Raw genomic sequence first — 26,535 nt, forward strand, 5'->3', positions numbered from 1 at the left:
CCGCCATCAGTGTCAGACAACTGCAGGTATTGACACACCGCGTCGTGGTTTGTTGTGTTAGAACGGTGCCTCCCGTCCAATGTGATGTCCTTTTGTTAAGGATATGTAAACAGTGTGTTGGAACACATGCCTGCTGAGGCAGGACTGGACCTGGCCTCAGAAACTATAGTGGGATTAGAGAGAGAGAGAGAAAGAGAGTGCAGAGAATACCAGCCTTTTTTTTTGTGTTGGTAAATTGACTTAGAGCACATGACTTTACCGTGATCTTTATAATAATATAATGAACGCTGGTGTGTTGTGTCATCGGACAAAAGGTCTCGTCTGAAATCCTCCTCATGTGCCCGTAGTTTTGTTTGTTTTTCGACTTAAATATCGAAGCTTTGTAATTAAGACGTCAGTGACAGTAACTCTGCGAGACACGTCCTTTACACAGACTGTAAAAAAAAAAGGACACTGTTCATGTCATTACATTTGTCTGCAAACCTGAAAATTGCCGGTTGTTTGTGTAGTAAACAGCGGCATGAGTCACGTTTCTTTTGACCAGACTGCACTGGGTGGTCCTCCACTGCGTCCCACAGTTCTTAGCATTACACCGTTTCCTCTCTGATGGAAATAATAAGAGCGGTCCCCCAGCAGCCTGTGGGCTACAGTTGAATGAAGCGGCACCCCTCGCCTCCTCCCCCCCTCCACCACTCCTTCCTTCATTCTCCCCCCCCTCCCCTGACAGCAGAGTCTGATTGTTGGTGACTGTAGCCAGTGCAGATCTTAGTCACAGCCAAATGACTGTAATTTGGAGCAGGAGAAACACGGGGGGCTTAGAGCAGGGAGAGAGACCTGGTACTTTTCTCCAGAGGAGATGGGATGCTATTTCTTGTTATTGGCCTTTCACTGAGTGTGCCTATTTCACACACACACTTATAGCTTCGTTACCATAACGGTGCAGCGTGTGAGAATTAGTGACGTCTAATGGTGACAGATTGTAACCTCACTTCACCTCGCACACCTGAAAGGATGTCGCGCTCCTTTGGGCCCAAAATGGCGGCATCTGTGAAGCATTTATACACTTACAGTATATGAACACGCGTTTACATAGTAACTACTACTAACTACTGGATATCGTTTCCATCATGCACGAGTTGCATGTTTTTTTGTCATTTCAAGAGCAGACACGACGGTCGAAGTAATTCATACAGAAGAATTAATTGCAGCTTTTACGGATCCGCCCATACCTATATGTAACATCTCTCAGGGTATTTGGGGTTGGGTTTGCATACCTCTGCCGTGAGTTTCCATGCAAACCCCCCATCTGTTTGCATAGAGCACAACCAGATTTATAGCAACTCTCACAGCTTACCTTTGAGGGATGGCACAATTTGTGGTCTTGGCAAATATTCAGTGTCCGGGAAACAAGAAAGTCCAGCCATAAAGTTTACTTTAGAAACCTGTAATGCTCAGTTTAAACACCAACAAAACACCTCTCGGTGTAAATTTGTGCAACTGCACCTTCATCTGTAAACCTCTTTTACATTTAAAGCTAAACATTATGACTTATGAGCTCAGGGCTGTTGTGTTTGAGTGCGTTAGGCCGTCTTTAAACACACAGTACGGTGATTTATTTGTGACATCGTCCCTCGTCTGTGAAGGTTTGATTGATAAAGTTTTTTGCTCCTGGCCTCATACAGTCCACATCTGCTGGGAGAATTTTCCACACGTTCTATCCAAACCGTGGTCGTCTATAACTCATCTCATCACGTCCTCTCCTCCATGTCACGCAGAGCTTTGATGGTGAGAATCCATTTTTGGGTCAATCCTCCGAGAACATGACATTGGTTTCTGCGGTTTCTGTTCTCGTTTGATCGGAGAGACGGCGGAAAATATTCCGACAGAGAATGTGGTTCTTTTACATTTTTGCAAGATGGTGAAATATCGATTGGATTTAAAGTCTCATAGCAGAGTGATAACTTAAAGATGTGCTTGATTATGAACTGTGCATGCTCCATACATACAGACTGGAGGCCATCTTAATCATAACGTCTATCCCATATAATAATATAGGGAGTAACAGCTTTTCCTGTGCTACAGGTATTGACTAATCAACTCCGACCTTTGTCTGCATGTTTACAATGTCTGACTGCTGTCGTCTGAAGCGGCCGCTTCCTAATTGTGTCCCTTTTTGATTTGGAGATATGAGTTTATTATAGAAAATGTGCTCGGTGAGCTACAGGTGTCACACTGAGAAGTCTGAAGTTAGAAGAGTTTGGAATGGGGAAGAGGAAAGAGAGAGATTATTGCTCTGGGAATGAAAAAAAAATTATAAAAGAACCAACGAGGAACATGGAAATAAGAGGGAACTACGTGGAAGCTTTTCACGGAATATGCCTCGATGCACGCTGGCGACTGTTTATTTCTTCTATTCTTCAGCTCTTCCTAGTGGCATTGTTGTGCTTTGTGTGTGTAAAACTGCATGAGGCTTCGGGTGCGGCTTTGTGAATTATGACTCCATGTTGTGGAATGAAGGGAGCGGTGCCAGTTCTTTCTTAGCAGAGCTGTGAAGTTTGGTTTAGAGGCGGGAGGGAGGGAGTGGGGGGGGCGTGGGGGAGAGGGGTCTGTGCTGGCCCGAGTGTGTGTGGGCTGAGTGAGCGGTGCCCACGGAGACACACTAACCCTAACACTGACCCATATAAGTCATCTATAGAACTAGACTTTGCATCTGTGGACACTTTAATCAGCTTTTTATGAGTTACATAATAAGTTAAATACACTTGACCTTCCCTGCCACACAGTCCACAAAGCATAGTGCATGTTTAAGTCAACTAAATTCAAATGAATACATCTTGGGTTTTTTTTGTCAACATGAACATCAACCTTGCTGAGACTTGAAACCTGTTTGGCATAGGTATAATCCATCGTGTTGAACCTTGTTGCCTTTGTGGCGCGTTCAAGTAAGAACCAGTATTTGCTCCATCAGCTGCGGAAAAGCAGGAGAAAAGATGGAATTTAGAATTCCCAGTTGAACGGCAGACTGTAATGGGATATGTTCCTGAATGTGTCAAAGTCTAAATGTCAGCTTTTTGACAGCAGCCCACTCACTAATATTGGATATTGTCCTTTCCAGAAACCTAGCAGGAAATCCTTTTGTATCAGGTTGTGGTCGCATGCAAGAACAAGGATATTTTTGTCTTTAATCACTGTGATTGATTAGTTTCTTGTAACACAACACTGGCAATAACATGAAAAGGTTTAACGATTCATTTAAAAATGACCTCCTTTTGAGAGCCAGCACATGTGGCGCTTGATTATTGGTGACTATATTTGCCTAAACTCTGATCTCTCCTTTTTCTTTTTCAGGGCTTCGCTCCAGTGTGAGTTGTTATGTCAAACCGTGACTCGCTGGGCTTTGGGGACTTACTTCCTCAGGATGTGGTTCAGATCTTTGCCCAGGAGAAGCACGGCAAACGAGGCCACAAGAAGCGCAGTCACTCCCTGGGCCGGGCTCTGGGCTGGTTGAAGGGCAAGAAGAGGAAGGATCTCGCCATACGTGGGCAAAATCCGGGTCTGGGTCCCGCGCTCGACTTGGCGCTGGACGGACACTCGGGTGGGAATCAGGGTGGAAACAAGGGAGGACAGAAGTCGGGAAGACAGATGCATCAACATGGGAACAGTCAAGGTAAGACCCTATCACCTGGATCATTCAGACATTCGTCTCGAGCAAACAATGTCTCATTGTGCTAGTCACATATGAACGGAAAATTCCAGAGCACGTCTGCCCCCAAATCTGTGGACATGACCTAGAGTTCACGTCTGGAAAAACGGCTAACGTGGCCTGAACTCTGTGGTTTTAGTTGAGAGTACACAACATGTGGCATACAATTATTCACCGTGAAAGAGTGTAGAAGGAAGGTAGAGTGAATACTTGCACTAAATTATAATACTATAAGGTCCTGAGCTGAGCTGAAGGAGATCGACAGTTTTCAACGGTTATGGCCATTGTTTGCCTTCATTTTACTTTATTTTGTTCAACTAAATGTGTAGAATTGAGCATTAATATTACCCTGCAAGAGCAGAGGCATGGGTTTGATACGGAACAGGGAGCCACTTGTTTCTAGTTCCCCCAGAGTGAGAATCATATTATAAGAGACATTTTTGTCTGATGTATATTTAACCTTTTTTGACAATAGCCGTTGACCTTTCATTTAAATCTACTTCATCCTCTTTGTACCTTTTTTAAAACGAGTTAAAACATTGTAAGAAAACCCATGCACACAAGGGGAGAGCATGCAGACTCCACACAGAAAGGCCTTCGGTTGAATCGGGTTTTGAACCGGCTACCTTTTTTGCTGTGAGGCGACAGTGCTCGCCACTAGACCCTCCATGTGGCACCCATTCATAACTTAATATATATTAAAAAATAAGCTTTAGCTGCAACTGCAAATCAGTCACAAGATGTAATATACAGGCAACAATTACTACTTAATTATCTCAGTCGTGGCCATTTCACATAAGAAAAAAATCATCTGTCTGAAAGGAAGGAACTGTTTTCCAACAGGAATAAGTATATCTTTGCCAAGTGAACCATTTTATTGTAATTAATCTGCCGTTGCTTAACAGTGAGTGCACATTCTGTAAATGACATGACATCGAGAAAAAAAGCAGGGGGGAAAGAGTGCTGGGAAAAGGGTTGACGATCCTGCTCCTTGCCTCCGGGGCGTGTGTGTGTGTGTGTGTTTGTTCACTAGAGAGATGTTTGAACAGACTTCCTACTCTCCTTCTGACCTTCAGCTCGCTTTGTTTGCCGTGAAAAAATCTCTGTCTGTCCTGTTCTGTGATACCATCACTTATTTACCTGGTCGTCAGGTTACACGTCACGGTGAAGCGAGTGTGTGCACCGCCACTGCCGTCCACACGGGGCCCCCGAGCGGGGTAGGAGGTGTATTTCATCCCCGAGGAACACGCATACACCCACACAGTCAACAACAAGTTAAAAGCCGCAAGCATGCACACACACACACACACACAATGTGAACACATGAAAATGTCTTCACACAGCAGCGACACTGTGAATTTTCCCACAGCTGTAGGCAGCAGATCTTGTTGGAGCTTGCACATGTGTGCTCCTATGTCAGCATGCTTCACTTGCAAACCCAGTTTTGTGTGTGTGTGTGTGTGTGTGTGCAAACTGTACTGTATGTATTAACTTTATTTCCTCATGAGTCACACCTCAATGCAGTCAGACGAAAACAACAAGCAGACAGAAAGACAAGCAAAAATCTCTGGTTTTCTGGAGTTCTTCAAACGCAGAAGTAGCAGAAGTGTCTTATGTGTGGTTTTCTGATGGTGTTTGTGCAGTCTTGGCTAATGACTCGACAGACACGGGAAGCTCCGCCTGTCTTCTTTTGTTGCGTCTTCTTGTGGTGGAAACCCAGAGCTTGTAGTTCAGCTGGAAGGGTGTCGGGGGGGGGCGGGGATTTCCATGGGATTCAAATTCAGTCACAGTCAAACAATACCCACACCACCAGACACAAGTATGTCCAAACACACTTTGAGTCGCTTTCGACGATGTAGACAATGACAAACGGTCGTGTCGGGGCACAGTCAATGTACTGCACTATACTGTGCTACAGCAGCCGTGTGGAACCAAGAATTATGCAAGAGAAAGTAAACTGTGATGAGCGATAAGGCGTTTCTCTCTCCTGCCAAGGTCGGCTAAGAGGCTATACCCTCCCTCCAACACATGACAACCTTTTAACATAGCATAGTTACCAGGGGCGGCGACTAATGATTATTGTCACGATCAATCGGACTGTCGATCATTTTCCTGATTCATCATTCCATGAAATGTAAGAAAATTGTGGAAAAGGTCCTCAAACGCCTCGTTTTGTACTTGAAATACACACGTTTGTCTACTTTAAGTAGAGAAATGTTTAAAAGAATGCATTTTTATTTGATTAACACTCAAACTGATTAGCAAATAAGTTAGAGATGAACTTTGTGATAATATTTCACACACATTTTCCATTGTCTTTATTTATCTATTATTATGTACAGCAGTTAACTCCACTGTGGTTGTGGTTCTTTTTAAAGTGTGTTACAAATAAAGTTGGATTGGATTGGGGGAATTTCAAAATAAAAGATTGTTTGTTTTTATATGGAACTATCTCTTAATTAACAATACAAAAAAACAACCAAACATACAAAAATGACCCATTATCATTTGGACATGAAATCGATGGGAGGGCCGCGAGTAGAGCAGCAACTAACGGTTATTTTCATAATCGATTAATCTGTCCCATTATTTTCTCGATTTATTGAGTAATCGTTTGGTCCATAAAATGTCAGAAAACGTTAAAAAATGTTGATCATTGTTAAACCATTTACCAAAATTGAGTTTTCAATGATTTCTTTGTTATACGGAGCAAAGAAAGCAGAAAATATTCACGTTTAAGAAGCTGAAACAATCAGGAATCTTATTTTAATCATGAAAAAACGATTTAGTCGATTATCAAAATATGCTGCTGTTGAGCCCCTGGCATAGATGGTTTGTAGTACGGCCCGCAATCTCCTTTGAGTAGAGAAGAAGAAGGAGATCGGCAACTCCCAAAATGCATCAGGAGGAGGTTTGGACACAGAGCGATGTAACTCATTTGCCCATTAAAACCTGAAAATCTGCACTCTGAGCCCCTGATGATGATCTGTACCGATGCCAGAGGGGCCTCCTGCCCACTGAATGCCTGGTATGGCAGGCACAGTGCCAGTTAATTAAAAGCGCTGCCAAGTCTGTAACCGTAAAGAACAAGGGGTTCTGTTTTTGTTTTGTTTTGTCCCCCCCCCCGACCTCGCCGATTGTTCCTCATCGCACCGTAACTTACGGGAGGATCGAGTGGAGCGTGAGGATATAGATGATCGGCGAGGTGCGGATCAGCGCGAGCTTTAGTGCAAGTCCGTCGAAATGAAAACATGTCACACACGACTCCTCTCCAGAAAAGTACACCGTGCTTAATTCAGCACATTTATGCAGAGGAAAAGAACAAAGCAAAACAGGGAACATTACACTGTTTTCTCACTTGCTGTGTAGTATTTAGGATATATATATACTGTATAAACATATATATATATATATAAACACAGAAGTAATGGCTGGGTATTATCGCTGATTCAGACTCGTGTTTGACTTGATTTCCAGTTCCGATTCATTATCACTTAATTTAGCTTGCGCTAATTTGCTTAGATTACATTGAAAGAGATTATCTTCAATCCAATTCTTCCTCTAACTTGAATACCCACGAAAAATAAGCATACATTATATTTGAAGATGAATCCGTATCGCATCATTAAAAGGAAGAAACCTCTTAAAACCCATACATAGGATTTGCAAGCATGTCTTACATGAAACAGATGAACCCTGTATTGAGTTCTCTGTAGAGTTTTCTTACCCTTTGCTCTTTTGGGAATGTATTTTTTTGTGTCAACATGGACCGTGGAGTTTGGCCCGATGAGGGAACTGCGCAGTAGCAGGTTTTTTTTTGTTAACTGATAACCTTTGACCTCTTAAAGCCGTCACCGTGATTAAAATCCTTAAGCTCAGCTTTTGCGTTTCCTGATAACCCGGACTAACCCAGTTTCATCCCAGGCCAGAAAGTATAGATGACTTGTTTTTACAGTTGAATTCTCCGCACACCTGACGGTGAACGATGTCTCCCGTACAGTCACGTGTCTGCCTCTCTTTCTCGGATCCCGTCTTACCTTTCATATGAATCATTCCCTTGTTGATTTATAATGAAATAGAGGTGAAGACTGATGAGGTCATGCAGGCCGAACCGCGGATCACTCCGAAGGTCACCTGTTCACTCTCAACACTCCCCGAGAGATTCCTCACATTCCTGAGCTTTATGAAGATATTCATCTGAGGAAGCTTGAAATAGGGAGCCCATTGTGTGTGCCAGTGAGTGTTTGGCTCACATGTGAGCTTCACATCACATGAGAGACATTTTCATTTCACTTCCAACAGTGCTTTAAGTGAAACTGGGTTGTTACGACAGGCATTCTTGTTGCTCCTCTGTCAGTTTGTCACGTACTGTGAAGGTAAAGGACTTGTGGTTTTAACCAGGTCATCGTGAGGTTAATGTCTTTATCAGCGCGCCAGATTGTAGTCTCTAGTCTACACAGGAGGAGATGTCATTGTGGCATAAAGCAGTGGGAGAGTGTGCGCCAAAATTCAGGAAGTGAGAGACTAACTCGCAATGTTTCTTCAAGGCAAAAACAAACAAGACGCGATACAATTACACCATCACGCCTCAGTAGAGTCCAAAGACAATCAACGCGAGCCTTCCTCCAATTCATAAAAATTGGAGAGTGTTTAATGTTTTTTCCACAGAGTCCTTTTGTGTTCATGGAACGCTCGTTCGTTTTGTCTTGTGTTGTGATGATGATGATGATGATGATGACACGGCAACAGTGAAGGAAAGGCTTGAGGAAAAAATACAATTTCTTCCCTCTGTTGGCAGGAAGTAATAACTCTGACTCATTGTTAGTATTTAGTCCCGTGTTTGAAAAGCACTTGTTGACTGTTGTGCACACGTTTGTGAATAAAGACAGACGTCAAGCGAGGAGAGTAGCTGAAAATATAGGTCAGTCTTTTAAACAGTTCTCAACACACACACATACACTACTACAACAACATGATTGACCAGACCACAACAATAACACATTTTCCTCATAGAAGTAGCAACAAATCCCTTGATTTTTCCTGTGTTTAAAGTCTCTTGTGCACCTTTCTGCACTCTGCCTTTTACATCACATTGTAATCATTTTAACGCAGGGCATCGACACACAGGTTACACATCTCGTTCCTCAAACTTACTGCAGATCCTTGCGTGAGTAAATCACACGTGTAGAGCAAAACAAATACACACATTTAGCATGTACTGTATGATCCCTGATCCCGGGTACACACTGATTCGACACACACTTAGCGGTGGCTAGTCTTGCCGTACCCACTGTGGCCACAAGAGGGCAGTAAATTACAAGTTGAATGAGACGTAAGGAGAGATGACACTTCCACTTCTGTGTTGTTGAAATTTAAAAGTACTTTTTTTTTTAGTTGAAACTAAGTGCTAACTGGTAATAACGTTTCTCCAAATAATCTGAACTCCCAGTTTGAAGTTTTAGGGATTTCACCAACGCCGTGTCATCTGCAACCAGGCTCCTATTAGACAATGTTGTCAGTCACACTGGTGCCCACTCTTACGTACAATGCTTTATCATCGATTTTGAATGGGAACATAATTTACTTAACTCAAAATGTCTTGTTTTAACCATAACCATAACCAAGTTAAACCATAAAATGTCCTGTAACTAAGTGCTTTTGCCAATTTTTCCAGAAAAACCTTCAATATCTGGCAGTTATTTACAATTGACTGCGTGTTAAAATAGTGTATTAACAGTTTAAAATGAAGACAAACACAAAGTTGTTGAAGTTTTACATGAACACCAGATTTTGCGTGTTAAATTTGAAATTTGAATTTGTATAAAACATATTTGAAGTAACATTTGTTTGAGGTTTTTGTCTCAGTGTCCAAAAACAAGTGTTTTTCCAACTCTCCCTCTGGCTCCAAAGACGCTGATTTGTGACATTACCGTAATATTACCACATAACTTTGGAATTTTCCTGATAGCGCAAACCATGATTACGGTAATGAAAAGGGCGCCCCTTGGTGGTTATTCAGTAGATTCATACCTCCCGAATGGCCTCATCCAGCAAACTGGACTTAAATGTGGTCAAGCACACCTCTCTTGCCTCATTGCCGCTGCCTTGACTTTCCATTGCTCCTCCTCCTCCACATTGACACTGACGTTGTGGGAATTTACATGATGTATGTTTAGTAAACAGCCGCACAACAGTATATATTATAATTAAGCGGGATTGTGTTTCAGTAGGTGAAGAGTCACCACACCCAAATGATCATATTTAGGTCACTCAAGTGGTAGGAGATGTTTGCCCTCTGGTCCCATCTGAATATTGAGCTCCAGTTTCATTTCATTGACTCACTTTTATTCTTTGCATCCTTTCGTGTCTTTGTCACTTAACCGTACAGCCAAAAGCAACTCTTTTTTTTTTGTTCGTTTTTTTTCTTCCATGAAGTAATTCGGGCCTTCATTGTTGAGATGTGTTTGATACGTCGCTGTGGCTTTTTGTCACGGAAAGGGAAAATGTGTGTGCCGAGAGACTGATGATCAATATGTGCCTGGAAAGTTGTGTGACTCACCAGAGTCGTGACTTTTGCGACTAAATAAGACTGTTGTGTGTGTGGAAATTCTCAGTGAAATGACTGCAGATAACATTGTTGGTTTTACCTGCACAGGGCAGCAAAAGGTTTTTGTCTCCATAAAACCTGTGATAAGACAGAACTCAGGCTTTACTCGTGCACTGTGCTCGAGCGCAGCCTTGGTGTTTTAGTTTATTGAGCATTAATTGTAATCTAAATTTATTATCATTCATCTCTTTTGACTTTCGTCACACACACACACACTGTTATAATTTGCCTCTGAAATTGAACCAGAGTTACGCCCCGTCTCTATTATTAGCGTCACCTACTGGCTTCTTCAGCTGCTGAACAGGAATGCTGAAGTCTTTTCGAACATACTGCCGCATTGTCTGTAATCACATGTTCTATGAGCCTGTAGCAAAGTTGTGCTTACATTAAACAGGCACTAACAGGCCTGACTATTTTACACCAGCTCCTGCACTGAATTTAATGGGATTTGATTATTATTTATTGCTTCTACCTTGGACATATTTACAGAGAGAGAGAGAGAGAGTGAGGAGTGTGCTCACTCTTGACTTCTGTACTGTAAAGTTTTATCAATTATTCATTTATTTCCACTGTCAAATGCTGTGATGGGTTGAATCGTGTGTTTTTAAGGAATTGAAGCCAGTTTTCTGATTGTTTCGGCTTCTTAAATGTGAATATTTTTTGTTTTCTTTGTGCCAAACTTAGCCATTTTATCAACCAAACGATTACTCGACAGATTTATCGAGCCCTAATACCGTCCCAGTTTCGTTTTGAGTTCCAAGCACAGTGGTCCGACTCCTAATAGTAATATTGCATGATTTTCCTTTGAAGATATTCGGATATTCCCTGCCCACGCACACAAACGTGGCGGCATTATTTATTTTTTTACTCTTACCATTAGTCACGCCAGGTTGATCACTCATTTTACTGGCCCAGTGAGTGATGCCACTTCTGCCACAGATCTGCTGGTTCAAACAGAGGTCAGAATTTCAGATTAAAAAAGGTGACAGTTCCAGCTCCTGAAGGGTGGAACCAGACGCGCTGCCGTTGGTTAATTTATTTGCAGGTAATTGTCACTTCTGTGTGACAGTTTTCCCCCCGCAGCCTGACGCTTTTTTTTTTGTTTGTTTAAGCGAAGTGTGCGAACACAAACTGCTGGACTTCCACTTTTCTTTTTTACTTTTGTGAAATCTGTTGGTGGGCTAAACTGTGTAGCGTGGAAGCCAACTTTTGCCAGAAAAGGAAAAAAAGAGGTACAATTTAGCCTTGATAATAAAAATATCGAAATTATGAGATAAAGTCATAATTAGGAGATAAAATGTCATAATTATGAGATAAGAACTGCGCATGTGCCTCATTATGACTTTTTATCTCATAATTTAGACTTTTATCTCATAATTATGACTTTTTATCTCATAATTATGACTTTATCTCATAAGTTCGACTTTACCTCATAATTATGACTTTTTATCTCACAATAATGACTTTTTATCTCACAATTATGACTTTTTTTCTGGTAGAAATGGGCTTCCATAGTGTAGCACTGGCATGACATCATTCCTAGTCACACTGCTGATGCGTGTGGCACGTCCCAAGCCAGGTCAGGGTTCCACGCTGTGGTTCCACGCTGATTTATCGTGGATCATATTTTCCTGCAGTGAATAGGAGTGTATCCCCCGCGTGTCAGGTGTTGCAGGTGTATCCGTTACCCTGTCACACCACACTTCTACCTTCCGTTCCTTCAGATGTGACGCTTGTGTCTAATTAACTGGAAAGCAAGCATGTGAAGAACACCACAGTCAGGTGATCGCTCCGCTTTGAGCGGCATGAGTTTGTCTACTGGATCCAGACTGTACGTTCTGTGACTGTACACACACACACCGTTTCCCACTGTGTTATTCCAGTGCGTTGGGTTGAGTTTGTGCTGATTAGAGAGGCTTAAGCACCTGGCAGACGGCAACCTCAAAGCTGGAGAGAAATGTCTCTGCGTAGTGATGCAAAACAAGAGAGAGGGAGAGAAAAGAGAGAGGGGCAAGTCGGGGCAGGGACGAGAGGCTTGTGTGTGCGGGTTATTTGCATCTGTTTGATTCCCATGAAGCAGTTCAATGAAGAGTCACAGTCGCATGGATGCCGCTGTGACTGTGTTTATGTGCATGTGTGTGGTGTCTCGTCTAAGTCACTAAAAAACAATCAGCTGTCAAAGCTGTCACTGTTGCGGGTCAGTTTTTCCTGAGGTGGAGGCCGCGTGTGTCCTCAGCAGCTTCAACTTTACAATCTGCACATTCAACTTGTGCGTATCAATATGTTTTACTGTATTCCAGCAATAAAATAAAGTATTTAATTGACACAGTTTCATCCATTATTGTTTATATACCACTGGGACAGAGTGGAATATGAACAATAAAGTATCAGTGTAGACGTTCCTCACTCACTCACTTCCCCAACACTTCTCAGGCCTTTATATGTTATTATTTTATAATGTGTTGTATTTAAAGTATATTCAAAGAGTTAACTGCGTCTGAGAGTAGGAAACATGATGACCTCACTGTTACAGAGTGTATTGGGTGTGGTATTGAACATTTTAATGCACTTACAAAAGGGTTTGGGTTGTGCAGTTAGTCGTGCAGTTGTCATTAAATGTTTAAAAACTATTTTCTATTGCAATCCAACCCTTTCAACATTAAGTCACAACAACGGCATATTCATTTTATATACCGCGTTTTCCCAGTATTGCGGCGTTTAGATCTACAAACAGGTCAAGGACACTTTACAGAGACAAAATAATCAAACAGGACGACACATTTCAACGGAAGGTGGAATAGTGGAATGACTCAGTGAAGCCTATTTTGGACAGGTGAGTTTTGAGTCAAGGTTCTGGTGGGAGTGAGTTCCAGAGATCTCTGAGAGCTGCGGTGCTGAGGCGGAGGAAACAGTGAGGAGGATCTGAGGGAGCGGGAGGAGGTCAGAGAGATATGGAGTGGCAAGTTTGTTTCGACGGCCTTGAGAGCGTACAGGAGGATTTTGAAATTGACCACCGTTGTTTTAGGATGGGGGTTGATGTGGTGACGATGCGGGCAGCTGAACTCTGGACCAGTTGAAGTTTACGGAGGGATTTGTGAGGCAGTAAACAAATGCAGGTGGGGGGAAAAAAGGCTTGAGTTCCCCGACTGAGTTGGACGGGATGAAAATGCGCAAATGCTTCCTCAGTCAAGTCCGACGGACGAAGACATAGTAATGTTAACATTGTTGCTTTAAATAAGTAGTAGTAGTTCACCAACAGTGTTCTTTGTCATTTACAAGGCGGATATAACGCTTGTTTTATGACAAAATCACAAGTTAGTTCTCTGTCTCCACTGACTGTCAGAGAATCAATATTTTAACCTAAACAAACCTGCAAGCATTTAAAATGTTTCACTTTAATCCACTGTTACACGTAAATGTCTAAAAGTAGAATCATAATAATCCTGTCTTTTCTCTCTGTGGAGATTGATCTGAGACTTAAATATCAGTTTTGGGGTTAATACGGTTAACAGTGTCAGGCCTGTTATTGTCGCCCGTCTCCTCACAGTCCAGCAGGGACAGATGGTGTCTTTTATATATGTCAGTGTCTTTTAATACGGACACGTGAGCGAGCACAGAACCCGGCGACAATACAGTATGAGGAGGCCCTTGTCGTTAACGCGCAGCAGCCGCGCCCCACCCATCACTCGGGGGGCCTCTGCAGTCAAAAGTGTGTGCTGCCATGGCAACGAGATTACGTGTTGTCCTAGACTGACTTCATCCTTCGCATGCGTATCACCTTTCTATTTACATCTGCAGGCTGCAGTGTTCACCTTAGCAGCGCTGAGTGATATTAACTCAGTAAACTGTTGTTTTTCTTGTTACTATGCACTGGTGACACATGCAATTCATTTCTGCTTTTTTTGTTTTGTTTTTTTGTTTTTCTGTCAACTGCTTTTGTCTGACTCACTTCGGTGGGATCATGACCATGGGAATGTTTTCCATTTGCTCAGATGTCACACATTCCATATCATGTCTGCTCAGCACACCAGGAAGTGAGCCGCAGTTCAGTCTGAGGTGTCAACAAATATAGTGTCAACAAAAAGAGAAAGAAGCGTTTGATGTTTCCTACAGACCTGAAGATTAATAACTTTAACCTCATTAATCTTCGCTCTTTTTGCTGCATGGTAACAATTTGAATGTTGCACTGCTGGGAAGGACGGGGACAACTTTTGCCACATGTCTGACCTTGTGGAGCAAAAACTACTGGCCTGTTGTTTTAAAGTGTTTTGAAACCTGTTTTGGGAATATATAGTTTCTATTCGCTGACTCCCCCTTGTGGCACAACAACAAAAACAAAAAACAAAACAACAAAAAAGAAGTACAGGACAAACACTTTCATTTATGTGTTACTTTGTGCTGTTTATGGGAAAAAATGGGAGTATAATCACAACAAAGCTGTGTCATGGGTGCTGAAGCCCCCATACCTCAAATCTCCTGACAACTTATTTTTTGTTCTTTTTTCCTTTTGTAAAATCTGTTGGTGGGCTACACTGTATAGCATGGAAGCCTATTTCTCGCCCCCCCCCAAAAAAAGGCAAAACTTCCTCAAATATCCTCAAAGTAACTGCAAATTATGAGATAAAAGTCATAATTATGAGATAAAAAGTCATAATTATGAGATAAAGTCGAAATTCTGTCATAAAAGTCATAATTTTGAGATAAAAACTCATAATGATGAGATAAAGTCGAAACTATGAGATGAAAAGTCATAATTAGGAGATGAAAAGTCATAATTAGGAGATAAAAAGTTGAAATTATGAGATTAAAAAGTCATAATTATGAGATAAAAAATCATAATTATGAGATAAGTGCACATGCGCCTCATTATGACTTTTTATCTCAGAATTTAGACTTTTTATCTCAGAATTTCAACTTTTTATCTCAGAATTTTGACTTTATATCATAGTTGCGACTGTTGTTTTAAAATGTTTTGAAACTTGTTTTGGGAATAAATGGTTTCTATTCACTGACTCCCCCTTGTGGCACAACAACAACAACAAGAAAGTCATGTCTCTCTTAATGAAGTCTGAAGAAGTACAGGACAAATACTTTTATTTGTGTGTCACTTTGTGCTGTTCATGTGGAAAAATGGGAGTAGAATCACAACAAAGCAGTGTCAAAGCCACCTGTGATGCCTCCATACCTCAACCCCCCTGACAACAGCGTTCTTCTCCCCGTTTTCATGTTTACATGTTTGATGATAGAGAAAGGAGGAGGAGGAGGAGGAGGAGAGAGGGAGAGATGGCAGGAATTAGGTTGCGGCAGATTAGTGTCTGAGCTTGTGATTGTCTGTAAAAACCTCTGCTCTGCATTGCACTGAACTGACAATAACAACGTCATCAACAACAAACGAGGTTCTATCATCCCGCCCTCTTCTTTTTCATCTTTTTGCGGCTGTATTTGTTTTCCTTACCTTTCCTTGAACTGGAAACACTTTAAGACATTGTTTTTTTTTAAATGCTATGAGAGATCATGGTGGTGCATCGGACTAAAACCTTCACTCTTCACAATATTAACTGCTTTTCAACCGTCTTCAGGAGAAAAGGTGAGTGTGGAGGCAGCACATGAATGTGCTTTTGTGATTGCGTGTAGAGCTGAAAATATTACTTAGTTATATGTTTTGATCATCGATTAATCGGTTTGAAGCTTTTTTCATGATTAAAACAAGATTAACGATTGTTTCAGCTTCTTAAGTGTGAATATTTTCTTAATTTCTTTGTTCCATATGACAAAAAAATCATTAAAAACTGAATTGTTTTGGTTTGTGGAGAAAAACAAGACATTTGAGAATTATTTTTTTATAACATTTTTTTTTTACAATATTTTTTTAACATACAAAACTGATGAAAGTACGGTCATTAAATGTAGTTATAAACACCGTCTGGAATTTACATTAAAGAATTTGAATTTCCTTATTTATTATTTTGCACTAGAGCATCCATAATGTTGTCAGAGAGCACATGGCTGTGCAGTAGGTGGCTAAATGTAGCAGCTGTCACTTAGATAAAAGTATCTGAGCAGGTTTTAACCCAGTGATCCCAGACTGCTCCCGCGTCGCATCATATGCCAGGTGGTTGGCAGTTTAAATAAAAAGCCGTGCATTCAATTATTACCTAGCAACTTAATTCTGTTTTGCAAGTCATTAGAGGAGGTTATTCAGGTTTTTTCACATTCGTATGACTCGAGGCAATTTGCATGTTTTGGATGGCGTCCACGAGTATTTTACAATTGGTTAATAAGAAAATAAAAAGGGCAGAATAATACATGTCTTGTTTAATTGGATATCTGTTGATCTCCGTTTGTAAAAAGTCACTATCCCTGAAGTTTATTCATGCATGATTGGAAATGGACTTCAGCCTTTTTTAATCTGCACTTGCCCTCTCAAACACTTGTCCTGCTCATATTCATGGGGCCCCGTTTATTTGCTGTTTTTGCGTTGGCTTGACCCAGACTCATCCCCCCATCTCTTTTCCTCAAGGTGCACCGAAGCGGAATAATGACGACAAGACCCCGGCACCGCCGCTGCTCCAGGAGAACGTCTTCATAGAAGCCAGCAGGCCCAAGTACCTGGAGGACCTTCACACCGAGGCCCAGGAGGGACTGAAAATGATGCAGCAGGAAGGTAAACACTCAAGTATTATAGTCTTTATCGCTGCACTAAATTAGAGGTGTTCCCATGCCAACAGTCTGCAGGGTGTGTGTGTGTGTGTGTGTGTGTGTGTGTACCAAGAACTTTTAATGTCATTGCTTTCCTCGCAGAAACCAGTATTGGAGTGGAGTACCAGGATAACGAGAGCACAATTGTAAGTGACTCGTCAGAACAGGAATTGCTTGTTTTCTTGCATGTGATATTGGCAATTCAATGTTCAATTCTTTTCCTGTTGTTTTTACAGTCGACAATGACTGTGCAAACGGACGGAGAAGGTGGCGGGTTTACGACGGACAGCACCATGGCCGACACGTCCTCTGTTGTCTCGGTTCAATCGTCAGTGTCCACTCGTTCGTCCCGCTCTGGACTCACACGGCAAGGTACTTTGTGTTTCTGATAATATTCTAAATAGATAATCAGCAAATGTTTGTGTATTGTATAGTATGCAGCTAACCCAAATGAAAATAATTTCTCTCGTGCTTCTTTTAAACCCAGGATCAACATTCAGGCCCTTGAACTCTGGGAAAAAGTCAGAAAAGACAAAAAGGAGAAGACACAGGAGAACTGTTGCGGGAATCCCTCACCACGTTCAGAGAGATCTGGGTATGCAGCGAGTTTTTAAAATGAGTTTTTACTGTGTCTGTTCCCCAAGTAGTAGTATGAACTTGTGCTGATTAGTCCTCCTGTCCTTTCTTCAGGGTTGGACAGAGTAGGCTGGACAGTGGCTCAGAAGTTAGAAGAGGAACAGCTCTATAATGGTGAAACTGATGAAAGTCCCACCACTGAAGGACCACAGCGATCCGCAAAATCACTAAAGGGATACAGCGCTGGCCCCACAGATGCTAAAGTCATCCAGGCCCTCAACCAAGACCAAGTCAAGCAACTCAGTGCCACCCATGCTGGTCATAGGGACGATCTGGCCCTGTTGCAACGCTTGGGTCCGGACTTGTCAGAGGGAGAGAGGCCGCGATCGCTGGCCGTTCCCTGGATGACGACCGCCAACAGCACCCAGCAGGAGCTGCCCAGTCCTGTCATGTCCATGTCACCGCAGGCTGCTTACATGTCCAAGATCATTCCCAATGCTGTTTTGCCGCCGTCCATCGAGGTGGTGGAAATCAACCGCGGGCGGAGTCGCAACAGCGTGCGCACCGTGAGCAAGAGCAGCCTGCTGCTCTCCAGCCCGGCACCGTCCCGCGCTTCCTCGAGGGCGTCTTCATCCAGAACCACCTCCTCCAGAGCGTCGACCATCACCTCTGCCTCTCGCCACAACCACCAGCATCTCTCTGACAGTTCTTGTTGGAGCAACTCTGAGTCGTCAGAGACGTTGGTGTCCGACTCCTCGACCATCTCAGGCAACAGCACGCCCAGACAGAAAAAGTCACGGAACGGTGATTTTTCCTCTAAGGAGGACAAAGCCAGTGTTCACTCTTCTTCCAGCAAGGCCTCCAAATGCACCTCTAATGGCGTGCTCGTCGGTAAAGAGAATGTGGTCAAAAAGGACGGGCAATTTGTGCGTAGCCTGTCTGTCATGAAATCCAAGAAGGCCCCTCCTCCGCCAAGCCGCTCCTATTCCCTTCACAAGATGAAGCGACGATCACGTGATCTGGCAGAGGTCTCTGTGATTTCAGTGGAATCTTCTCGCCAAAGAATCCCCCCCTTAGGTGAGGAAAATGAGAAAAATACAGCACTGTCTTCACCTTCAATCATAGACAGCCCAGGCTACAATGCCGACACCAGTTCTCTGGACGACTCTACAGGCTCTGCGTCGTTCAGTCCCTTTAAAGCCCAAGCACTAAAGACGGAGGGCGCTGTAAATGTTGAAGGACCAGTTTTCAGAGATTCTTCAAAACAGATGCAGGAATCTCTCCAAGGGAAAAAGCCAGGCAAAGTATCCCTGTCCAGTGGCTACTCCAGCCAAGATCCCACATCCCCACAGCTTTCTAAACCACCCCACAGCTCATCTCCAAAACACAAGAGAGGCATCTTAGCAAAGCTTCAGAAGTTATTTCCTGGGTCTTCTGCTGGTTCAGCTCCATCGCCTCTCACACAACCAGGTGCTCCAGAGAACATTAAAAACAGAGAGGACGACATGCCTGACACAGTTGACCTCAGTCCCTCAGTGAGGGCGCTGAGAGAACTCTTCAACATCCCTCCGCCACCTAAAGTCCATGCACCTCCACCCCCTCCACCTGAGGTGTGGGTTCACAGTAAGCGTTCGATCGAGTTGCTTCTGGGACCTCCCGTGCCTGACAACATCGACACTATCATAAAGAAGAATCCAAAAGACCGGCGGCAGCATAGGCACTCCCCGTGTCTGTCAACCGAGGGCATTGTGAAGAGTTTAGTGGCAGACAGGAAACAGAAGAATCCAGCTGTAACTGCAGAGTTACTCCACGTGTTGGAGGGAAATAAAGTGAATAAAGAAGAAAGTGTGACTTTGCATGCAGAGAATGAAAACGGGAAAAGTAAAAGACTGACTCAGAATGTGGATTTGAAAGGAAATCAAGTCGTAGAAGCAGGTGAGAAGGCAAGAGTAAGTGACATTTTAAATGGGATGTTAGTGAAGGCCGTAGAGAAACGTGAAGAAATGCTGGTAGCAGCAACAAGAGAAGAAGAGCCCAGGAAGACGCCCACAGACACAACGCAAGAGGTAAATATCCATTCATTAGTACGATTTTCTCCATCCCCCTCTCCTACTGTGTCACAGCGTCCTCCCCAACCCCTCGCTAAACAGACTACAGTCACGCCGGTCAAAGCTGTTACATCCCCCGAATCATCCTGGCCCCCGCCACCTCCTCCAATAGCACAAGTGGGTGTCGATGACGTAGATTTTCCCCTTCCACCTCCCCCCTTCATTGGTGAGACTGTGCAGGCACCACCAGAGACCACAACAATATCTGTGGTGATCACAGAGGCAGAACCACAGACTCAACCACTGAGTATCCCTCCTCCACCCTCGTATGCAGCTCCCGCTCCGCCAGTTCAAACGGTGTCCCCTCCCACACTTAAAAAGGTCTGTCCACCACCTATAGAGGTCTCTCTATCACCACCTAAGGTGATCTCTCCACCACCACCACCACCACCGCCTATAGAGATTTCCCTACCATCAACTAAGGTTATCGCTGCATCTCCACCTAAGGTGATCCCCCCACCACCTACAGAGGTCACTCTATCACCGCCCAAGGGGATCTCTCCACCACCGGCACCACCACCTATAGAGATTTCCCTACCATCACCTAAGGTGATCTCTACATCTCCACCCATGGTGATCTCTCCACCACCGGCACCCCCTATAGTGGTATCCATAACACCACCTAAAGTGATCCCCCCACCACCAACTAAAGAGGCCTCGCTTCCACCGCCTAAACAAGTCTCTCCACCGTCACTGTCCGAAGAAGTCCCTCCTCCATTGCCTCAAACAGTCTCTCCTTCACCACCCAAAGAGTTATTACCACAACCACCTGATTTCTTTCCTCCTTCACCCAAGGAGTCCTCTCCAGCACCACTTAAAGACGATTCTCCTGTGAGGCCCAAACAGTCCCCTCTGCCTCAGGTTCAAGATGTTCCATGTCCACTGGTTATTGAGGTGTCCCCTCTGCCTCCTAAAGAGGCCGCTGCTCTATCTACCGAAGAGGTTGTTCTACTTCCTTCTCAAGAAAATGCCACTCAAACTTCTGTAGAAGTAGTTGTTGGCAAGATGGAACCACCAAAAAATATTCCACCTCCACCACCCGTACCATCACAGCTCCAGTCGTCAGAGCAGGACAGTGATCATCTGAAAGAACCAGAATGTGACACTTATCCGGTTTCATCTGACAGTATTCTCATTGCCCCTCAGAGTATCCCACCTCCGCCTCACATAGAGCCTCTGCACCATGCTAATATCGTACCCACCAACTCTGATGCTTCGACAACTAACGAGGTTCCACAGTTGCCAGCACCTGAAATCTCAATCCCACAAGTTCCTGAAGAACCTGCCGCTTCTCCAGTTGTAATCCCTTTACCTCCACCATTACCTGTACAGGCTCTTACCAGCATTAAGTCTGAGCCTGGTGCTGCATGCAAAGAAAACCAGAGCCAAGAGGTGACCTCTGCTCGTGTTGTACTGGAGGAACCTACTCCCATTATAACCCCCACCCTCTTGCAGATGGTCAAGCTGCGGTCTGTCAGCAGCACTCCTGAGCCCCATGATGCTGAAGAGCACCCACAGGTTGAGGTCACAATGAGGAAGGAGCAGCCCAGTAATCAGGTCCCAACCATATCTACCAACGGAGAAGCTCCTCAAAAGCCCATCAGAAAGTCTCTGATATTACTTTCACCCACATCCACTTCTCCGCCAATTCAAGTCACTTTAGAGCCAGCTTTATCCAAACCCCAGTCTCTTGTGGCTCCAACTGAATCTTTATCCACAACACCCTCCCCTACCAAAAAGTCTCCTCCTGTCACAACGATATCTCCGTCCATGAACCTACAGGAGGCCATCCGCCTGAGGACTGCAGCCCGATCGAAAGAGAACCCCGCGTCCCACCACAGCCTGCACTCGCCCAAGTCACCCGACCTCCGCACGTCCCCGAGGTCGCCGTCGAGCACAGCCAGTTTCATCTTCTCCAAAAGCAACAAGAAGGTGGTGATTGAGACCAAGCCGGTGTCGGAGGCCAAGACGAGTGTGCAGAACAATCTGGAGGTTCTGTCTGTAACAAAGGCGGCGAGTGAAGTAGCGTCACTGGCGAAAGCGGCCAAGGTTCCGCCGCCGGTGGCAAAGAAGCCCAAATCGAAGGCCAAAGAGAACGAGACGATCGAAGGGACGGAGCAAACTGCAGGACAGGAAGCACAGAGCGAAAGTATTCAGGGTAAGACATCAGACTTAGACTGTAATTAGTAGATCAGGAGTCTGCTCTGTGAAGTTGTATGTTGTTCACACTGATGATATTCAGATTGTACTGTATAAACCAGTATCACATTTCATTGAATCCATTCATATAATTTAAAAACAGCTACACACTTCGATGACTCCATAAAATACCTCATAGTAAAATGTGTACCAATAGTATCTTTTTAAATTCACTTGCCGTTTTCTCTTTTTGTCCATTCACCTAACATCACATATTTTAGCGAGTGTAAGGTTTACCATGTTCACTACTTAGCTGTGGATTTTGGTCTTTTGAGTGACTGCTCATCCTATGCTCCATTAATCATTAATCTCACATTCTACATTCTTAAATTCAGACACTGCAGAGAAGACAAACGTCAGGACGTCAGGTACTGCTGAAGGAGGAGAAACGGCTTCGACGTGATTGTTAAAGACTGAAGGAGCGACTGGGAAGGACTTAACTCGCGACACCTAATTTACTGCAAGTTGTGCGAGAGACGAGGAAACCAGATTTGGACAGTTGAGATGCTTATTTCAAAAATTACCTTTTTTTTTTTAGATAATCATTTGAATGCGTTGTTTATGGTGTGGGTCTTAAAATACACATTTTTGCATTTTTATTAAGACAAAATGCTATAGTTTGCTTTTTGCCAGAGGGCATTCTGACTTTCTGTTGCAAGAGATGGGATTATACTGCCCTCTAGTGCCAAACCATGATTGTACCACTTATGTCCTGCTGAATCAGAGCTTGTAGTAGCAACAATGGGACTTAGGGGCACTCATCTGTAAATAGAGCAACACGTTGTACATTTATTATATCTGTGCGATAGAGTTCTTTTCTATATTATCTCCAAAGACTTTAAACATCAATTATATTTGTTAAAGAAAAAACTATTAATAATCTTAAGTTATTTTTCCTGTCACGTTCAGTTTATGCTTAGAGGGGTCACTTCTTTGCAACGTTGATGACTCAAGTTTGTTCTTATATCAATTCTATCCCAAATTATTTTACTTTAAAAAAAAAAAAGAAAATATTGATTCAAAGCGATTTGTATGCGCACGACCACTGATATCACAAAAACAAATGAGCAGAAATGAAATGACAAGTAATACTGATTATGTTGGGCCACATTTTCTGCTGCTTTTTTAGTTACGGATATTGGAGGCGTCGCCCTTTTTATTTTCCACAGTTATTATGGCTCAAACAGTGGGGTGTTTCTGTGTTGGACTATATTTCAAAATGCTCAAGACATCATCATAATGTAATAAATGATCATTTATTATGGAATGATAATAAAGATTTATGGACAAATTAAAGAATTGCAAGTGACTGAGCATCATTTCAGTTCACGCAGTTTACTTTCTCAATACAGAGTTACTAAGTAATGTCTCAAAAAAAGTTAGTCACGTTTATTTTTTTTTTTTTTAATTGAGGCTATATAGGCTTCAGTGATGTAATACTACCTCCATGTGAAATACCAAGTCATCTCATCATCTACTACATCTGCCAGGCTGTCATCCTTCCGCTCCACACCGTAGACTCTTGTCCTCTCACGCTCTTCACCTCTCCCTGAATGCTTCGTCTCTTCGTCAGAGTTCAGTGGCTCGTATTTTTGCCCCGACTGCGCCCAGTGAAGCCGTGCAGAGATCTCGCCCTCTTCCCCCCCAGATCTTTCCTCCTCATCCTCGCCTTCTAAAAAGTCCTCCTCCTCCTCTGTGTCATAACCCGAGCTATCGTCTTCAGACTCGTTCCTCTCCTCCACTAAAACGCCGTGCCTGAAAATCACTGTCTCCACGTCAGGCTCTGTTGTTAATCTAGGCTCCTCCTCTTCCTCCACATCATACTTTAGCACATCTGTACTTTTCCACAGGGACTCCTGACTGTTCAGCTCATCAGTGCGCAGACCTGGTGCCTTGTTCTCGTCTTCTCCGCTCATGGCGACCGTGGAGGAACCATCTTCTGCTGTGTACGGTTGATCGGAGACGAACAGCAAGTCACTGCTGGCAAAACCTTGGAAAGAAATATACACAATGTCACGTTTACATCGCGTTTACATCCTCGGTGCTTCACTCTTTTAAGAGAAGACACTCTATGATATTGCGGGACATGAATAACAAAAGAAGAAGATTGTCACAGACCTGCCTGCATGACCCTGCGGGGTTTTGGGGTCACACATTGTGAATCGCAGCATTCACATATGGAGTCGTCGCCACTGATTGCTGTCCACCTGACACAAAACACAAAACGTGCTCGGTTCACTTGGAAACGGGGGGGAGTTTAGTCCGAGGAGGGAGATTAAAACATTGGAGTCTCACCCGTTCACGCTGTAGGTGCAGGACTTGTGCGCAGGACTTGGATCCTCTGACGTGATGGATAATTTACAGTGAATGCTGACCTAAAAATGGAGGCTGGGGTTAAACCAGAGTCTCAGCAGTGTGCGTCCAGAGAACAGTAGCTTCTCCATGCTCACCCCGGTGTTTGGGTCAGACGTAAACTGGAAGGCCTTTAGGGAGAACTGCAGAGTTTTGTTTGTCTGGTGGATGAACTGAGAGGCTCCCGGGTGTTTCATACTGTCCAGCATGCACCTGGTGGTTGACAAGTGTGACACAGTTATTCACAAATGATAGCAAAAAAGAGCAAAAACACAAGTATTCAAATACCTCACATACCCCAAATTGTCGATGACGGTGTATTTGAGGGACGGGTCGGAGCCACTGAATGGCGCTGTATAGCAGCTACTGATGTACAGTTTCCCTCCGGGGGGGAGATGCAGGGCCGTGACCTGGATATTTACAGTCTGCCCAAGCTGGTACGCCTGTTTTTTGGACGGGGCGCTCCAGGAATCTCAGAATGCATGAGAAGATATTACATGACACGAGGTATCTGCTAACATTTATCGAGTTTGAATACTGGAATTAAAGGTCCAGTGTGTAAAATTAGTGATATATATAATGGTGCGACTGCAGATTGTAACAAACTGAGGACTCCAATACTCAAAGATCTACATTGGCTTTTGCATACAAGAATAATTTGCAAGGTGTTACACAAGACCTTAATTGAAATGTGCTCAAGCTAGCACAAATTAATCCTTGCTCATACCATCCATCAGCTCAATCTTGAAGTCGCTCTGACGCCCCATCAGCTTTTTACGCATGACCACGGTTTTCCAGGTGGGTTTCACGGCCAGTCGGTAAACATGATGGCTCCTGGATAGATTTTGGGGGATGTTAGTGGTTCGGCCTTCACGCAGAACTAAACTTAGCTGAAATTAGATGCGAGACCACGCCTCCGACCTTTGGTAGCGACATTCGATGGCGACGTCGAGCGGCTGCGCTCTGCTCGGGAACCGCGTTGCAGAGGGCTTGTAATGCAGCACGGTTTTGTAAAGCAGGTAACCAGAGGGCATCTGTTGAGAGGAGAGATCCCAAATGTTAGTACCGAAGTATTCTACTCAAGTAAAAGTACCACTATTTTTTATAAAAATTTTACTTAAGAAAAGTTAAAATGGCTGTGTTGAATGAATATAACTAAAATTCTCCAGAGGATATTCATTTTTGTTAAACTTAAGAACTGTCATCTCAGTTTCTTAAATTAGCCTAAAATGGCTAAGCTATGCAAGAACTTACTAATGTTTATCAAAGCATTGCCTCAGCGCTGGCCAGAGCAGGTACTAAAGGTGTTTCCACCAGCATAGTACCTGGTACCAGGCACTTTGTTTTTAGTACCTGCTTTGGCGAGATTCCAAGCTAGCTGAGGCCACACTATGCAACGTCTCCAGACCACCGGCCACTGATTGGTCAAAGTGCCATCACAGGAAGAGACATCCGACACAAAACTCTAGCCGAACAATGCCGAATTGTAGCTCAGTTAAAAATAATAAACAATCCTCAAAAAACGTGGCTTAATCTCCAACAATTACCAGAGAAAAGTCTAAAATCTCAATATCTGGTGTATCTCGCCCAGGGCACCGTGATTAGAATTACTACTAATGTGGAAACATGTCATGTGAGGTACATCTTACCTCGCGCACGGCCTCACACGCTGTCAGAGGATAGGTAAAGATGAAATCACCGTACGGCCTGAGAACGCCGTTGCTTCTGCAGCCGCTGCCCAGCGTCAGCTCCTCTGCGCGCGCGCCCAGGCCGTAGAAAGCCGCTTTGACCCGCACGACAAAGTCGGACCTGGAGCAGGTGACAGAGACGTCCGGGAGGGACGCAAAGCCCGACTGGACTCTTGCTGCCTCGGACTCTGCTGAACGCATGGATCGCGGTGTTGTCACAGGTGTCAATGAAGAGCCGCCGGCTGCAGGTGAGGATTCTGTTGTTGCCAGTTTGGATTGTGAAGTTTCCAGCTTCAAAAAGAGACTTCTCCTTCTCGTCACCGGAGACTCGTACGTGTCCGCAGCACAGCAGAGGAGGAGGCCAAGTGATAAAACACTCCACAAAATGCACTCATGCCACTTTGTTTTCATCGCAACAGACTGACAGTGTCGCGTGCTTCCGAGCTTTCACCTTCAACCTGCGCGTGAGAACGGCGCTGAGACACGGCTGCAGGTAATTAGTGGGAGATCAACAGGCAGCCGAACAAGCCACGAGGACTTTCTTCTATCCAAAAACAAGTACCAGTAGCACTTTCTCACTGTCCAATATCCATGTGTTCTGTT

The 26,535-nt window shown here is 43.8% G+C and overlaps 2 protein-coding genes across 5 annotated transcripts in view; one reads left to right on the forward strand and one right to left on the reverse strand.

Annotated features, from left to right (window-relative positions):
- Positions 1-23,188, forward strand: part of LOC122783466 (uncharacterized protein KIAA1522 homolog) — a 27,931-nt gene extending 4,743 nt beyond the window's left edge. For 3 of the 4 annotated variants that reach the window (XM_044048280.1, XM_044048283.1, XM_044048281.1), the window contains exons 2-8: positions 3,349-3,667; positions 16,831-16,974; positions 17,112-17,155; positions 17,246-17,381; positions 17,497-17,604; positions 17,700-21,851; positions 22,228-23,188. In XM_044048280.1, coding sequence (XP_043904215.1) covers positions 3,373-3,667; positions 16,831-16,974; positions 17,112-17,155; positions 17,246-17,381; positions 17,497-17,604; positions 17,700-21,851; positions 22,228-22,295 — 4,947 coding nt within the window. In that variant the 5' untranslated portion in view covers positions 3,349-3,372 and the 3' untranslated portion in view covers positions 22,296-23,188. Of the gene's footprint in view, positions 1-1,718; positions 1,786-3,348; positions 3,668-16,830; positions 16,975-17,111; positions 17,156-17,245; positions 17,382-17,496; positions 17,605-17,699; positions 21,852-22,227 lie in introns of those variants that run through there. The other variant, XM_044048282.1, reaches the window with a different exon arrangement.
- Positions 23,130-26,527, reverse strand: si:ch211-67f13.7 (uncharacterized protein LOC565426 homolog). The gene is made up of 8 exons (XM_044048284.1): positions 25,894-26,527; positions 25,166-25,278; positions 24,972-25,078; positions 24,542-24,716; positions 24,343-24,457; positions 24,188-24,267; positions 24,011-24,099; positions 23,130-23,882 (listed from the first exon to the last, which is right to left on the reverse strand). Exons 1-8 carry the CDS (start codon positions 26,341-26,343, stop codon positions 23,332-23,334), a joined length of 1,680 nt encoding a protein of 559 aa, XP_043904219.1. The 5' UTR covers positions 26,344-26,527; the 3' UTR covers positions 23,130-23,331.
- Between the last annotated feature and the right edge of the window lie 8 nt (positions 26,528-26,535).

Source organism: Solea senegalensis, linkage group LG16 (assembly GCF_019176455.1).
Source record: "Solea senegalensis isolate Sse05_10M linkage group LG16, IFAPA_SoseM_1, whole genome shotgun sequence".
In the NCBI taxonomy this organism is placed as follows: Eukaryota; Metazoa; Chordata; class Actinopteri; order Pleuronectiformes; family Soleidae; genus Solea; species Solea senegalensis.

Bases quoted from the DNA above. Each gene is read 5' to 3' on its own strand.
- si:ch211-67f13.7 (XM_044048284.1), bottom strand. From the start codon at position 26,343: ATGAAAACAAAGTGGCATGAGTGCATTTTGTGGAGTGTTTTATCACTT. The intron at 25,079-25,165 runs GTCGGAGGCGTG...AAATCTATCCAG, and splicing joins ATCGAATGTCGCTACCAAAG to GAGCCATCATGTTTACCGAC. The intron at 24,458-24,541 runs GTATGTGAGGTA...GTCAACCACCAG, and splicing joins ACCGTCATCGACAATTTGGG to GTGCATGCTGGACAGTATGA.